Genomic DNA, 17773 nt, shown 5'->3' with positions numbered 1-17773 from the left:
AGTGGAATAACAAATCAAAGTTTCTCTCTCCCCCCCCCAAAAGCTACATATGTCTAAAAATAAATATAATTATGACTCTCATGTGTCTTCACAAAGGCTGAGGGGCCTGAATATGCATGCTTCCTTAACAACAATGCACATTCACATAGCCAAGATGCATAACTAATCTTCTTTTAAAATCTGACATCATCATTTCACATCTGCAGCAACAGAAAAGCTCAACAGAGCCAAAGGATGTTTCTCTGAAAAGGATAATGAGATAGCAATACCCCTAGGAAGAAGAACAAGGAAACAAAAGGGAGACACAAATAAAAATATTACAAAGGTAAGACATGAATCACTGCACCGATCTCAGAGGTTAAACAAAAATAAGAGGACATTATAGACAACTTTATGACATTGAAATTTATACTAAAATTGCTAGACACAGTAAATTTCCAGAAAAATACTACTGGTGAAAATGGACTTTACAAGAATAAAAATTCCAAACTAGCACACTAGGCATTAAAGTAGGAAATTTTCCACATCCTCTCACCACAAAAGAATCCAGATTCAAGTGGATTTCTATGCAAGTTTCCATCAAATACTCAAGGAATATACATTTCCAATCTTACACAAAATCTCTTAGAGGAAAGAAAAAAAAATGACTAATAACTTAAGTGACGAGTCCAGCATAGTCTTGCTACCAAAAGTAGAAAAGGATGGCCTGAGGGGAGAAAAATCACAGGCCAACCCCCAACCCCACTCCTGAATATTCACACACACACACACACACACACACACACACACACACACACACACAACACTAAACAAAATATTAGCAAACATGGGAGTATAGAATCTTCTATTACCATCTTGATGTTTTCTACATTAAACCCTGTCTTTAAATATATTAAAAAATATTAGCAAACAAAATCTGTCAATATATATGAAAGGGAATTCATCAATACTAAATTGGATTACTCTAGAAATACAGGGTCAGTTTAAAATAGAAGCCCTAACCAGTTTGGCTCAGTGGATAGAGTGTCAGCCTGCAGACTCAAGTGTCCCAGGTTCAATTCCGGTCAAGAGCATGTACCTTGGTTGCGGGCACATCCCCAGTAGGAGGTGTGCAGGAGGCAGCTGATTGATGTTTCTCTCTCATCAATGTTTCTAACTCTCTATCCCTCTCCCTTCCTCTCTGTAAAAAATCAATAAAATATATTTTAAAATAGAAATATTAGTGATTATTATTCCCCCAATAGACACAGTAAAGGAGAAAAGCCATATTAACTTTTAAGTGGAAACAAAGAAAAAAACCTTTAAATAAATTTCAACGCCAATTCATAAGAAATATTTACCGCTAACTGGAATAAAAGGCAATTTCCTTAACTTGTAACCTGTAACAAATATTATACAAAATAATGAAATGATGACAGCCTCCCTTTCAGATCAGAAATAAAACAAGAAGGCCTGCTATATAATCCTTCTAGATACACTGTGGGCCAGCCATGCAGTATAGAATAAAAGGAATAAAAGACATACTTGTTGGGAAAAAATATTTTTAGGCTATATGATTTATAAAAATTCCAGGAGAATATATAAGTAAATTATTAGAATTTAATATAAGGATGTTATAAGGTTGCTGGATATAAAAATCAACATTCAAAAGAAAATTGCATTATATACAACAAGAAGTTCTGGTTAGAAAATGCAATTTTAAAAACTTGACTATAATAGCAATAAAAATACAAAAGTACCTAGAAATAAGTCTAATAAAAATGTCCACGCCTAGCCAGTTTGGCTTGGTGGATAGAGCATCGGCCTGTGAACTGAAGGGTCCCAGGTTTGATTTCTGTCAAGGGCACATGCCCAGGTTGTGTGCTTGGTCCCCAGTAGGAGGTCTGCAGGAGGTGGCAGATCAATGACTCTCTCTCATCATTGATGTTTCTATCTCTCTCCCTCCCCCTTCCTCTCTGAAATCAATAAAAAAAAAATACATTTTTTAAAAGATGTCCAGGCATCCGTATGAAAAAATTACAAAACTTTATTGGTAGACATGTAAAAGAATCTAAATACATGGAGGGTTATATATTACTAGTGGCCCGGTGCATGAAAGGAAATTGATTAGAAGAAATATTTTAATATTGCTATTTGCCCTTTCTCTGTAAGTGTCAACCAAATTCACGATCAACAATGACAGATGGAAACACACGCGTGCGATTGACTACAGCGAGAGCTTTATATGCATCGCGCATGTGTGAGCCAACTTCGCCTTTTATAAACATAGAATAAACTTGCCTAGTTAGACCTGCTTTCTGATTTAGCTAAACTTTTTCCAGCCCAATGAAGCAACCCAGCTTCTCGTTCAGGTAATTGTCAGCAACACAGCAGTAACTATCAACACGAAGCGGATTATTATTGTAGATCACGCAGGGAAATCAAAGGGTAAAATATTTAACTGCAGCAGTGTTTGACTATATTCTGCGCAGTCAGAAAACCTGAAGTTATTTTCAAGGTCCACCATTTCTTTCTTCTTTTCAGTCGGGTCAAGTTTCTAAGCTTTCTAAATCTCCACTTTCCGGCTAATGAAAAGAAAATAGGATTCCACTGAGTCTCCTATCTACCTACTCCAGGACTTCTGTGAGGATCAAATGAGATGAGGCACGGGAACACGCTTCACAGACATGTGGTTACAGTGTAAAGTGTTTCCACCTGTGTTCCTGGGCTGAAAAAAGTGCAAGGGGGCTAGTTGCTGCTAGGGAGGGGAAACTGGGCGTTGCTATGTGATGTCATTACCAGGCACCCACAGCGACCGTTTCTGGGTTGGGCGGGGCTGTGGGCTGCATTTTGCACCATGGGGTCTTGTCAGAGTTGGCTGCGATTTGGTGGGCTATGGCTCCGGGGTAGTGGTGGGGCCTGTGTCCCACTTGGGGGAAGCCGAGTGTTGCTTTGTGGGCACCAAGTCCACAGTGCCGTTTCTCTGTGTGTTCATGGCAGCTCCTGCACTGAGCACCTGCCCCTTGGTGGTCAGTGCATGTCATAGCAACCAGCTGGAAGGTAGGAAGGACACTTAGCATATTAGCCTTTTATATAGATAGACCAGAGGCCCGGTGCACAAAATTTGTGCACAGGGGGTGGGGGCCCTCAGCCCGGCCTGCACCCTCTCCAATCTGGGACCCCTTGGGGGATGTCCGACTGCCAGTTTAGGCCTGATCTGTGGGGGTGGGCCTAAACCAGCAGTCGGACATCCCTCCCGCAATCTGGGACCACTGGCTCCTAACCGCTCACCTGCCTGCCTGGCTGATCACCCCTAACTGCTCGCCTGCCTTCCTGATTGCCCCTAACCGCCTCTGTCTTGGCCCCTGCACCTGGGAACAGGCTTCCTTCCTCTGGCCAGCTGCAGGAACCCAGGACCTGGGCTTCCCTCTCTCTGGCCGGCCACAGCACCCAGGACCCAGAGTTTCGTCCCTCAGGCCGGCCACAGGCATCCAGGACTGGGTGGGCTTTGCTCAGGCTGGCCACAGGCACCCGCGACTCCAGGCGGCTTCGCCTGGGCTGGCAGCAGGCACCTGGAAACCCTGATCACCCCTAACTGCTCCCCTGCTGGCCTGATCACCCCTAACTGCTCCTCTGCTGGCCTTGTCACCCCTAACTGCTCCCCTGCTGGCCTGATCGCCCCTAACTGCTCCCCTGCCAGCCTCATCGCCCCTAACCACCTCTGCCTCAGCCTCTGCACCTGGGACACACGGCTTAGTCTGGAAGGATGTCCGGTCTAATTCGCATATTACTCTTTTATTAGTATAGATTCTTGACCAGGGTTTTTGTGGAATTTGACAAATCAGTTCTAAAAATGTATAGGGAGGAAAAAGAGGCCCAAGACATAGCTAAGAGATCAGTTCTAAAAATGTATAGGGAGGAAAAAGAGGCCCAAGACATAGCTAAGAGACTTCTGAAGAAGCATAAGAGCTGGGGTTGGAGTGGGATGGGTACTGGAGCTACCACTTATCAAGGACAGCTGGACTGGAAAGACATCCATGCAGAATGGAAAACTGACCTATGACAGAGCAGGCATTATAGGTAAACATATTATTCAATAAATGGGTATGAAAAATTAATTATTCATCCAGAAAAAATAAAATTGGATCCCTGTCTTGAAGCATGTATAAGAACTTCCAGGTAGATTAAGGACTTAATTCTGGAAGGCAAAAATGTATTGAACTTTTACTTATTATTTTTATTTAAAAAATATTTTTATTTATTTTAGAGAGAGCGGAAGGGAGAGAGAGAAACATTGATGTGAGAGAGAAACATTGCTTGGTTGTCTCCTGAATGCACCCCCAATCAAGATTGAACTTGAAACCTGGGTATGTGCCTGACCGGGATTGAACCTGTGACCTTTTGGTGCACAGGACAATGCCCAACAAATGGAACCACATCAGCCAGGGCTATGTTGAGCTTTTAGAAAAAAAATATAGGAGAATATTTTTATGAACTTGCAGGTAGGAAAAGATTTCTTAGATTAAAAAAGGGATAAACCCATAAAGGAAAGAGTTTATTAATTAATCTACCATAGTAGGGACCCTGCTATCAATAGAGATCATAAAAAGTGAAAAGCTGCATAAAGTGGAATAAAATACTTTAAAAAATATGATAATGTCCTAGTAATTAAAATATAATAAAACTACTTTATGAAATATAAAAACAACTCAAAAATGGGTAAAAAGGCTCATTTAATAGAGAGAGAAGAAAATTCCTCATGAATACATGAAAACATGCTCAACAGTAATCAGGAAAGTGTAATAAAAAGCACAATGGCATAATTTCACACCTACCAGGTTGGAAAAAGTAAAAAATCAGATAATATTAAGTGTTCATTAGGATATAGCACAATTGGAATTTTTGTCCATTTCTGGTGTAGATATAAAATTTGGCAACCTTTTCAAAAATCCCTTATGCATTACCTAGTCAAGTTGAACAAGTGCATACCCTAACTGTAGGCAATTCTACTTTTAGGTGTATATCTCAGAGAAACGCTCACTTATGTGTGTTAGATTGGTACTTCCCAAACAGTAATGAACGTACAAATGACTCCAGGATCTTGTTAAAATGCAGGCCATGATCCAGTAGGTCTGGAATGAGGCCCGAGATTCCGCATTTCTAACAAGTTCCCAGGTGCTAGTGCTGCTGGCCCTTGGACCACACTTTGAGTAGCAAGGCCCTATGGTTGCAAATACATGCACTGGCAGCAGAATGAGCAAACTATTCATACAATGGAATGCCTTTGAGCATTCACAATGCAAGAACTAACGATTCTTGTTTGAACATGGGAGTCTCAAAAACATGTTTAGAGAAAGAAGAAAGTCACAGATGAATTCACTGATGTTTTTTACTTATAGAATGATTTATTTTTTTTATATTTTATTGATTTTTACAGAGAGGAAGGAAGAGGGATAGAGAGCTAGAAACATTGATGAGAGAAACATTGATCAGCTGCCTCCTGCATACCCCTTACTAGGGATGTGCCTGCAACCGAGGTACATGCCCTTGACCAGAATCGAACCTGGGACCCTTCAGTCCGCAGGCCAACGCTCTATCCACTGAGCCAAACAGGCTAGGGCTTATTGAATGATTTTATAGTGCAGTTAATTATTATTTTTTATTTTTGTTAATCCTTACCTGAGAATATTTTTTTCTATTGATTTTTAGAGAGAGTAGAAGGGTGTGTGTGGGGGAGGCGGAGAGTAAAAGGAGGGAGAAAGAGAAAAAGAGAGAGAGAGAGAGAGAGAGAGAGAACGAATCATTGTGAGATAGACACATTGATTGGTTGCCTGCTGCATGGGGCAACTGGGCTGGCATTTAACCTCTAACCAAGGCATGTGCCCTTGACTGGGAATGGAACCCAAGACCCTTCCTTGACTGGCCAAGGCTCTAACCATTTAGAAACACTGGCAGGGCTAATTATTTTTTCTTGTACTAGTTTTCCCTTCTTAGTTATATTCATTCACTTTCATGTTACAATGGGTTAGAAGAGCTATCCAAGACAGAGTCCTTTTGTAATATCTACAGTAATAAAAGCGTAATATGCTAATTAGACCTGCTGTCCTTCCAGACGTGATTCCGGACATTTTTCCAGATTAAGCCAGGGCTGGAGGGAAGCCTAGGTCCTGGGTGCCTGCCAGCGGCCAGAGCTAAGCCTGGGGCCTGGGTGCCAAAGGGAAGCTGGTGCTGGCAGCCGGGGGAAGGAAGGCCTACTCTTGCACGGATTTCGTGCATCGGGCCTCTAGTAAAAAAAAGAGTCTTGTAGTCTGAAAAAACAGAGTCAAACCCCAATGCTATCTTTTAGTGGCTTTGTATTTCTGTCCAAATTCCTTAATCTATCCAAGCTTACATTTCTACATTTAGAAAATAAAGATAATAATACTTACATTTGTGCGGTTATTGTGACAAACTGAGAGATGTGATTTACATAAAATAGAAGCAGTGTATGTTCAAATAGTGGTTGTGATTGTTGTTTGTTTTTCCAATATAAGTTTGGCAGCATATTTGAGAATGTCTTTTTTAAAAATATATTTTTTTATTGATTTCAGAGAAGAAGGGAGAGGAAGAGAGAGATAGAAACATCAATGATGAGTGAGAATCATTGATTGACTTCCTCCTGCATGCCCCCTTCTGGGGATCAAGCCCACAACCAGGGCCTGCGCCCTTGATTAGAATTGAACCCAGGTCCCTTCAGTCCACAGGCCAACGCTCTATCCACTGAGCCAAACTAGCTAGGGCTATTTGAGAATATCTTGATTGGTGAAAGAAAGCTTATATGGAAACTGTAATGTACATAACCCATTTGTTAATTTTGTTAATTAAGATTTAAAGCTTAATTCTCTTAGGAAGTATAATAACCTTTGTATTCAATATTGCATTACTTACATAATTCTATGATACCACATAAAGCAAGTATTAGAACTGCCCACAAATAAATTGCGTTCTTCTTCTAAATCCTAAAAGAAATTGCAAAAGCAACTATGATATATGAAGTTAACTTAAAAAAATAATTTAATACAGGCATCAAAGTCACAGAGGAACTAAGTTAATTATCTAAGATTAGAGGAAGTATAATGAATAAATTTCAGAATAAAACTAATAAGTCCAATTCTTTAGTTACTCTCTGTAATTGAGGATTTACTATCATGGGTGGCGACAAATTTAGATGGCTTATTGTTTCTATTATATTTGACTTTGTGTAATAATAAGAAATATATATATATGTCTTTGCCCCCAGTTCCTGAGTCAGGGGTCCTCAAACTTTTTAAACAGGGGGCCAGTTCACTGTCCCTCAGACCGTTGGAGGGCCAGACTATAGTTAAAAAAAAACTATGAACAAATTCCTATGCACAGTGCACATATCTTATTTTGAAGTAAAAAAACTAATGTTTTCGGCGGGCCGCATGTGGCCCGCGGGCCATAGTTTGAGGACCCCTGTCTGAGTCTTTGACCATGATTCCCAACACAGAGCTCCCTAAACTCTTGTAATTTCCCGAGTGATAGGAGTGTCTGATGCAGAGCTCCTACAATTTTCCCCACTGAAACACAATTCAGTGAATTTTCTTGTTTAATGGTTATCAACCAGAGGTGATTTTGCTCACCAGGGGCCATTTGAAAATGCCTGGAAATATTTTTGGTTGTTTTTGAGTGAGTTTCAAAAGACACATGTCCTTCCTTAAAGGTTGTAAAATCTGATGACACTATACATAAATGACAAAGATAGTCCTTTGTACACATGTATTTGTGTGTGCTTATTTTTTTATATAACATGTTTCATAATGTTTCTATGGGTTTCAACATACAAAAGAAGGGAAAGGAACCCGGCTGGCATGGCTCAGTGGCTGAGAATTGATCTATGAACCAGGAGGTCATGGTTCGAGTCCCGGTCATTTCACACGCCTGGGTTGGGGGCTTTTTCCCCAGTGGGAGGCGCGCAGGAGGGAGCTGATCAACGATTCTCTCTCATCATTGATGTTTCTATCTCTCTCGCCCTCTCCCTTCCTCTCTGATATCAATAAAAAGATATTTTATTTATTTATTTTTTAAAATATATTTTATTGATTTTTTACAGAGAGGAAGGGAGAGAGATAGAGAGTTAGAAACATCGATGAGAGAGAAACCGACCAGCTGCCTCCTGCACATCTCCCACTGGGGATGTGCCCGCAACCCAGGTACATGCCCTTGACCGGAATCGAACCTGAGACCTTTCAGTCCGCAGGCCGACGCTCTATCCACTGAGCCAAACCGGTTTCGGCTTAAAAAAAACAATAAAAGAGAAAGGAATCCTATACTTCCTCGGGAATTATGTTCATGAAACTTGAAAAACTCATAAACTCAAAAGCCAAATTCAAATATTTTCCCATCTATAGGGATTAAAAAATGAATTAATATTCATCTGGCTTCTCTCATATCACTCTACTTGTTTCATGAAAATGAAGATTGTTCATTTAAAAGAAGGCACAGCCCTAACTGGTTTGGCTCAGTGGATAGAGCATCGGCCTGGGGACTGAAGGGTCCCAGGTTCGATTCCAGTCAAGGGCATGTACCTTGGTTGCGGGCACATCCCCAGTAAGGGGTGTGCAGGAGGCAGCTGATTGATGTTTCTCTCTCATCGATGTTTCTAACACTCTCTCCCTCTTCCTTCCTCTCTGTAAAAAATAAATAATATATATTAAAAAAATAAAATAAAATGAAAATAAAAAGAAGGCACAGGCCCCAAAGTAAAGGCAGGATTAGTCACACAGCGTCTCTGTAGCAGTGGCTTTACACATTTGTGTGAAAACTTAAGCTGTGAGGTGTGGGTCCAGTATTTTGTTACTAATTGATAAAGTGCCAATATTTAAAATGCTTGCCCTGGCTGGTTTGACTCAGTGGTAGAGTGTCGGCCTGGGGACTGAAGGGTCCCGGGTTCGATTCCCATCAAGAGCACATGCCTGGGTTGCGGGCTTGGAGGCAGCCGATTAATGATTCTCATCATTGATGTTTCAATCTCTCTCTCCCTCTTCCTTCCTGTATGAAGTCAATAAAAAAATATTAGAATGCTTTACTTTTTTGGTAAACCTGAAAGGATTTATTTATTTGCATTCACATGTTTTCTTGAAAAAACAAACAAACAACAGAGTAAAAACAAATCTAGAAATGGCTCTTCATCCTGGGCATTGTCATAGGAGTACACGACGTGAGCCCCCTCAGCCCCCTCAGCCAGGAGCACTGTTATCATTACGATGGTAACTGGGGCTTTAACATGCTGATAAAAGGCGAAGTGAAAATCACATACCATTCCATCACTTATAACTTGCAGAGACACATCTAAAAATTAATGACATTTTAACAGTAATTTAAAAATACCTCTCATTTACAGTTACAACTTATACTATTTAAAACAGGTTGAATTAGGTTGAAAGCTGAAAAAAAGGAAAAATGAACTGGATTTTTCAAGTTTCATAATTCAGATCAACTCACTGGCCCTGTAACAATTGGTCTTATAGTCTGAATGCCCGGAGAAGAACAGCGCAGCTCTGTCTTAGGCGAACTAGCATTTAAAGAGAACAAGAAGGGAGAAATAAATAAAGATGCATATGAGATTAATCAAAGTTTTCTACTCTTGTTTAAGCCTAAAAACTTCAATAACAAAAAGAAAAATACAGCAATATTTGACTTCTATTTTCAAACTGATTTTGTTTTTCTTTTCACATCTATTTAATGGGAAGAACTTCACATTAAATCACAGCCTTGAGTGTGAATTCATGCTATATAAATGTTTTGTTACGTGTAAATACACATACACTGACATTCACGACAAAAATATTACCGTTTATTTTTCACAGAACAAGTTCTTGGCACACTCCACTCAGAAAATAATGTTCCTTCATACTCTAATGTAATCTAAAAAAAGAAGATAAAATAGTTCAAACAAAAACTTTGCTCCAAAATTTTCATGTCATTGTTCAGATGTACGATTTAATTTTCTGGGTCTTTATTAAAGAAACTAGAGGCCCAGTCCATGAAATTCGTGCATTCGGGGGTGGAGGGGCCCTTCAGCCTGGCCTACGCCCAGTCCAGGAGCCCTCAGGGGATCTCCAACTGATGGCTTAGGATTGGACCTGTCAGTTGGACATCCTCAGCACTGCCCCGGAAGTGGGAGAGGCTCCCGCCACCATTGCTGCACTCGCCAGCCATGAGCCCAGCTTCTGGCTGATCGGCGCTCCCCCTGTGGGAGCGCACTGACCACCAGGGGGCAGCTCCTGCATTGAGCATCTGTCCCCTGGTGGTCAGTGCGCGTCATAGCGACCTGTCATTCTGCAGTTCGGTCAATTTGCATATTAGCCTTTTATTATATAGAACTAGAGGCCCGGTGCACAACAATTTGTGCACTGGAGGGGGGTGGGGTGGGGGGGGTGTCCCTCAGCCCCACTTGTGCCCTCTCACAATCTGGGACCTCTCGGGAGATAACCACCTGCTGGCTTAGGTCCACTCCCCGGGTGGCAGATGGCAGGCCCGATCCCTCGGTGCCTGCCCCGCCTCCCCGGATTGCGCACACGGCAGGGCCGATCCGGGGGTTGGAGTTCCACCCTGGGTTGGGTCACACACGGGCCGCCCGGGCGGGCCAGCTGATCGCTGCTGTCCCGCCGGGGCGCCCCGGGTCGGGTGGCACACGGACGCCCACCACCCCGGGTCGCAGATAGCAGGCCCAGGTGGCGGGATGGCACTGTCCCGCCCTGCCTGCAGTATGCAAATTAGCCATCTTTGTTGGTGGTTAATTTGCATATTGCGCTGATTACCTAATGGGAGGCCTAGCGAAGGTACGGTTAATTACCATGTTTGTCTATTATTAGATAGGATAATAATTAAACTTTGATGTATTTGAAATTATAGAAAGTAGTACAATGAAGGAAAAGTAACTTTTTGGGGCACTTCAGTAGTTTCCCCACCAAATAAGATTTGTATTTTATTTCAAAAATAATATATTAAGTATCTAGGAGGTACTCTAGTAGGTTCTGAGGATTAAAATAAGAAGATAAATGAGACAGGGTCATCCTATCTGTATCTTGACATTATGTTTTGAATATTAATCACAAAACACTCAAACCAACACCACTTGTTTTTGCAACTTACATATCTAAGGACTATTATTAGAGAGGGAGATCTATATTAGGAAGATAAATGAAATGAATATGAAATACAAATAAAAGAATGACACTGTACTATACAACTGAGTATGATTAACTCTGCCCTAAGACAAAAAAACAAACAAAAAAACTTAACTATAGTTTTAAAAAGTTAAACACTTACAGTACTTCTGGTACTAAAAATGCGGTAGTTTGGGCTGTTAACGTGATATCTGTGGAGGAAAAGGTCAAATAAGAATATGAAAATTAATTTCTCCTCCAAGGAAGAGGGATTCTATGCATGGTCAGAGCATGCCTGGGCTGCCAAGAGCTTTACATTTCTGCCCACACATCTTCCTGGAGAGCAGAGTCAGGGCTAAAACTCAGGATTATCCGTGAACTCTACACACCACTCAAGAGATGTTAGGGTTTGCTCAGTATCCGAAGACACTAGAATGACAAGTACAGATGCTTCTTGACTTACAATGGCATTACATGACAATAAACTATCTTAAATGTGCTCAGCACACTGACATTAGCCTATAATTGGACAAAAGTATTTAACATAAAGCCTATTTTATAATGAAGTGTTGAAAAATTGATGTAGTTTACAATGCACATGGCTTTTCCATCACCACAATGTCAAAAAATCATTAAGTGGAACTATCGTATGTTGGGAACTGCCTGTAAATACTTTTCCATCTTTTTTTATTTACTTATTTACCTTTCATACTAGAAGCCCAGTGCACAAAATTCGTGCACGGGTGGGGTCCCTAGAGGCTTCCAGCTGGGGCCTCCCTTCCGGCCCCTGGTGGTCACAGTATGTCATAGCGAGCGATCGAATTCTCGGTCAGGGGAACTCCTGAGGGGACACTTTGGATATTAGGTAGGCATATATATATGTGTGTGTGTGTGTGTGTATATATATATATATATACACACACACACACACACACACACATACATATGATATTTTTATTGATTTCAGAGAGGAAGGGAGCGAGAGAGATAGAAATACAATGATGAGAGAGAATCATCGATCAGCTGCCTCTTGCACGCCCCCTATTGGGGATCCAGCCCACAACCTAGGCACATGCCCTTGACTGAGTTGAACCTGGGACCCTTCAGTTCGCAGGCTGATGCTCTAGCCACTGAGCCAAACCAGGTAGGGCTGTTTTTGTTTTAGGATGAAAACTGTTGAAGAATATTGGCTGTATTCCCTTCACTTATAAACTGAGCATTAAAATAATAAAAAAAGATTAAAAATCCATAAAACAGTATTGCTCGTTTGAAACACCGAGTAAAGAGCAAATTTCTGTGAGTCCTGGTTCATTTTCATTTCTATTATTCAGGGTCCTTGAATCTATCTAAAGCAGCATTGTCCAACATAAATATAATGCAAGCCACTTATGTAATTTAAAAATTTCTAGTGGCCGCATTAAAAAAGCAAGAAGAGACAAGTGAAATTATTTTATTTTTTTAATTTGACAAATTTTAAAATTCTCACCTGAGGATATTTTTCCATTGATTTTTCAGAGAGAGTGGAAGAGAAAGAGAAAGACAGAGGGAAATATCGATGTGAGACAAACACATCTATTTGTTGCCTCCTGCATGCATCCCAACCAGGGTCTGGGCACGGGAGGAGCCTGCAACCTAGGTACGTGCCCTTGACCGAAATGGAACCTGGGACCCTTCAGTTCGCAGGCCGACGCTCTACCCACTGAGCCAAACAGGCTAGGGCCAGTGAAAAGATCTCACAAAAGATCTTCATTTGGACTAGTCATATTTCAACTTCTCAAGTCACATGTGGCCAATGGCTCTCATAAAGCACTTTTTTTTTAAATTTAAATTTCAGTATACTTTTATTATTTTGTATTCAGCTGTACAGCATAGCGGTTAGACAATCCTATACTTTACAAAGTGCTCCCCCTGATATTTCCAGTGCCCACTCGGCACCATACATAGTCATCACAATATGATGGACTCTATTCCCTATGCTGTACTCTACATCCCCATGGCTACTTTGTGACTGCCATTCTGTACTTCTTAATCCCTTCACCTCTTTCCCCCAGACCCCAATCTCTCCCCTCGGGTAACCACCAGTCTGCTCTCTGTATCTATGAGTCTGTTTCAATTTTTGTTTGTTCATTTATTTTCTTTAGATTCCACATGTAAGTGGAATCATATGGTATTTGGCCCTAGCCAGTTTGGTTCAGTGGATAGAGCATCGGCCTGCAGACTGAAGGGTCCTGGGTTCAATTCTGGTCAAGGGCACATGCCCAGGTTGCGGGCTCCATCCCCAGCTGGGGGCGTGCAGGAGGCAGCCGATCCATGATTCTCTCTCATTATTGATGTTTCTCTCTTTCCCTCTCCCTTCTTCTCTGAAATCAATAAAAATATATGTATATTTTTAAAAAGAAATCATATGGTATTTGTCTTTTTCTGGCTGACTTATTTCACTTTGCAGAATACCCTCTAGGTCAAGCATGTCAAACTCGCGGCCTGCGGACCACAATGAATATTTTTGCGGCCCATTCAATATAATGGCAAGAAACATTTTAATAAAAATTTCTTAACTTTTTACAATATCCTGTTATACATCATTATTAAGGATGAACTACAATGTTCGCTAATGACTGCTGACTAAAATCCTGTTACATTCATTTCCCTTACGCGCCTTATGCGCAGGTGCACCATTTCTCTCCACTAATACCAGCAGCGAATATTTTAGCAGCCGATGGCCACCTCATTAGTCTTGTACTGACTTGTCTGATGTGTGCAACAGGAAATATTTCGCTTCTGGAGAACAACAAAAATAGTTTTATTTGCGTTAGGCTCATTAGTTTATGCCGTTATACAGTGTCTGGTAAGTTAACGTTCAAGAAAAAATAATTTTTAGAAGATGGCGGCATAGGTAAACACGGGAGTTTGCTGCCTCGAACAACCACTTCAAAAATACAACTAAAAGACGGAACGGACATCATCCAGAACCACAGGAAGGCTGGCTGAGTGGAAGTTCTACAACTAGGAGGAAAGAGAAAAGCATACTGAGGCTCAGAGGAGGCGCAGTGCTGAAGTAAAATACTAAGGTGCGGAGTGCATGCAGAGCGGGGTGGAGGCTGAGGGCGCCGTTGTCGTTTTCAATCGGGAGGGAGTCTCAGCCTCTGAGCTCCAGTTCCGGGCGAGTCTCTAAGGACCCAGACTCATACAGGAGAAGCGGGACTGTCTGGCATCGCTCAGAACCCTAGGGCAGCTTTCTCTACGAGGGGATTGCAGCGATTACTGGGACACTGAGAATAGAGCCTCTGAGGGCAAGACTGAGAGCAGCCATAATTGCTAAGCCCGCCCTGTTGATCCCGTGGGACCCGCCCCACCCAACCCCTGCAGGGAGGCTTTTGCTGGGTAGCCTCAGGCAAAGGCTAGATTAGCACCTCCCTAGAGATCCAGGAGCCAGGAAGCCCAGAGGTCAGAGTGGGACCATCCAGTTTGCAGCTCCCTGGAACCATAAAAGACACACTCAGGGGGCAGACTCAGTGAGCACCAAAGCCCCATCGAAGCAAGTCTAGCCCCAGAGGGGTGTCTCCAGCACAGAAGTTCTCCCACCGCAGACACAGCTGATTCTCAGAGCCAATTGGCCTGGAGGTCAATTCCTCACAGTGATAACTACAACAATCAAGGCTTAACTACAAGAAGACTGTGCACAAAGCCCACAAGGGGGTGCACCAAGAGTGTCTACCTCAGGTAATTGGGACACTTAGCACAGAAAGGCACTCTATCGACACAGCGAAGCATAAAAAATGCTGAGACAAAGAAACAGGACACAAATGACAGAAATGGAGGAAAGCAAACTGCTGGATATAGAGTTCAAAACCACACTTTTAAGGTCTTTAAAGCACTGTTTAGAAGCCGCCGATAAATTGAGTAAGGCCTTCGAAAAGACTGGTGAGGCCGCCGATAAATGTAGTGAGATCCTCGAAAAGACTGGTAAGACCGCTGATAAATGTAGTGAGATCCTCAAATAATCTAATGAGACCCTCGATGTTGTGATAAAGGACCAACTAGAAATTAAGCATACACTGACTAAAATAAAGAATATTATGCAGACTCCCAACAGCAGACAAGAGGATCGCAAGAATCAAGTCAAAGATTTGAAATACAAAGAAGCAAAAAACACCCAACCGGAAAAGCAAAATGAAAAAAGAATCCAAAAATACGAAGATAGTGTAAGGAGCCTCTGGGACAGCTTCAAGCGTACCAACATCCGAATTATAGGGGTGCCAGAAGATGAGAGACAGCAAGATATTGAAAACCTACTTGAAGAAATAATGACAGAAAACTTCCCCTACCTGGTGAAAGGAATAGACTTCCAAGTCCAAGAAGCACAGAGAACCCCAAACAAAAGGAATCCAAAGAGGACCACACCAAGACACATCATAATTAAAATGCCAAGAGCAAAAGACAAAGAGAGAATCTTAAAAGCAGCAAGAGAAAGAAAATCAGTTACCTACAAGGGAATACCCATATGACTGTCAGCTGATTTCTCAACAGAAACTTTGCAGGCCAGAAGGGAGTGGCAAGAAATATTCAAAGTGATGAATACCAAGAACCTACAACCAAGATTACTTTATCCAGCAAAGCTATCATTCAGAAGTGAAGGCCAGATAAAGAGCTTCACAGATAAGAAAAAGGTAAAGGAGTTCATCACCACCAAACCAGTATTATATGAAATGCTGAAAGGTATCCTTTAAGAAGAGGAAGAAGAAAAAGGTAAAGATACAAATTATGAACAACAAACATGCATCTATCAACAAGTGAATCTAAAAATCAAGTGAAAAGGGAAACCAAGATGGCGGCATAGGTAAACACCGGAGATTGCTGCCTGGAACAACCACTTCAAAAATACAACTAAAAGACGGAACGGACATCACCCAGAACCACAGGAAGGCTGGCTGAGGAGAGACTCTACAACTAGAAGGAAAAACAACAGCATTACCAGGATTAGAGGAGGCGCAGTGTGGAAAATTTAAAGGTACGGTGGTGCGGTGGTGCGCGCGGAAAGCGGGCTGGTGGCTGAGGGCGCGGTTGTCGTTTTCAATCAGGAGTGAGTCTCAGACTCTGAGCTACAGATCCGGGCGAGTCTCTAGGGACCCAGACTCAAACGGGAGAAGCAGGACTGTCTGGCTACGGTCCCTCTGAGGTTTGCAGCGGTTGTGGGGACAGAGAGGCAGAGCCCCTGGGGACGGACTGAGAGCAGCCATAGCTGCTCCCTCCCCCCACGCCCTGTTGAGCCCGCCCGCCCAGGCCCTGCGCAAGCCATTTGCCGATCGCCTCAGGCAAAGGCTGGACTAGCGCCTCCCCAGAGGACTGAAGTTTTCTGCACAGCTGATTCCTACAGCCAGTCGGCCTGGTGGTCAAATCCCTCTAGTGTTAACTACAACAATTAAGGCTTGGCTAGAACAAAACTGCGCACAAAGACCACAAGGGGGTGCACCAAGAAAGCATAAAAGATGCGGAGACAAAAAAACATGTCAGAAATGGAGGATATGGAGCTAAGAATCGCAATTTTGAGGGCTTGCTATAAACTTGAGCAGAGCCTCACGAAAACTAATGAGACCCTCGATGCTACGATAAAGAAATTAGAAAGTAAGCATACACAGACTGAAATAAAGAATATTATACCCAATAGCAGACCAGAGGAGCACAAGAATCAAACCAAAGATTTGACAAAAAACACCCAACCAGAAAAGCAAAATGAAAAAAGAATCCGAAAGTGTGAAGATAGTGTAAGGAGCCTCTGGGACAGCTTCAAACGTACCAACATCAGAATTATAGGGGTACCAGAAGATGAGAGAGAGCAAGATATTGAAAACCTATTTGAAGAAATAATGACAGAAAACTTCCCCCACCTGGTGAAAGAAATAGACTTACAGGTCCAGGAAGCGCAGAGAACCCCAAACAAAAGGAATCCAAAGAGGACCACACCAAGACACATCATCATTAAAATGCCAAGAGCAAAAGACAAAGAGAGAATCTTAAAAGCAGCAAGAGAAAGAAACTCAGTTACCTACAAGGGAATACCCATACGACTGTCAGCTGATTTCTCAACAGAAACTTTGCAGGCCAGAAGGGAATGGCAAGAAATATTCAAAGTGATGAACAGCAAGAACCTACAACCAAGATTACTTTATCCAGCAAAGCTGTCATTCAGAATTGAAGGTCAGATAAAGAGCTTCACAGATAAGGAAAAGCTAAAGGAGTTCATCACCACTAAACCAGTATTATACGAAATACTGAAAGGTATCCTTTAAGAAGAGGAAGAAGAAAAAGGTAAAGATACAAATTGTGAACAACAAACATGCATCTATCAACAAGTGAATCTAAGAATCAAGTGAATAAATAATCTGATGTACAGAATGAACTGGTGATTATAATGAATCAGGGACATAGAAAGGGAATGGACTGACTATTCTTGGGGGGGGAAGGGGAATGGGAGATTCGGGAAGAGACTGGACAAAAATCGTGCACCTATGGATGAGGACAGTGGGTGGGGAGTGAGGGCGGAGGGTGGGGCGGGAACTGGAAGGAGGGGAGTTATGGGGGGGGGGGAAGAGGAACAAATGTAATCTGGACAATAAAATTTATTT

At 42.1% G+C, this 17773-nt stretch overlaps 1 protein-coding gene across 1 annotated transcript in view; it reads right to left on the bottom strand.

Moving 5' to 3' along the window:
• CATSPERE (catsper channel auxiliary subunit epsilon) overlaps positions 1-17773 on the bottom strand; it is an 84795-nt gene that overhangs the window by 36852 nt on the left and 30170 nt on the right. The window contains exons 2-5 of the mRNA XM_023745770.1: positions 11314-11362; positions 9833-9906; positions 9484-9553; positions 6907-6977 (exon numbers count right to left, since the gene is read on the bottom strand). Of these exons, the coding sequence (XP_023601538.1) occupies positions 6907-6977; positions 9484-9553; positions 9833-9906; positions 11314-11362 (264 nt within the window). The remainder of the gene's footprint in view (positions 1-6906; positions 6978-9483; positions 9554-9832; positions 9907-11313; positions 11363-17773) is intronic.

The sequence above is a fragment of the Myotis lucifugus genome, unplaced genomic scaffold (assembly GCF_000147115.1).
Source record: "Myotis lucifugus unplaced genomic scaffold, Myoluc2.0 scaffold_579, whole genome shotgun sequence".
Taxonomy (NCBI): Eukaryota; Metazoa; Chordata; class Mammalia; order Chiroptera; family Vespertilionidae; genus Myotis; species Myotis lucifugus.
The sequence above is the reverse complement of the archived record's forward strand: the minus strand, read 5'-3'. Positions and strand labels throughout refer to the sequence as shown.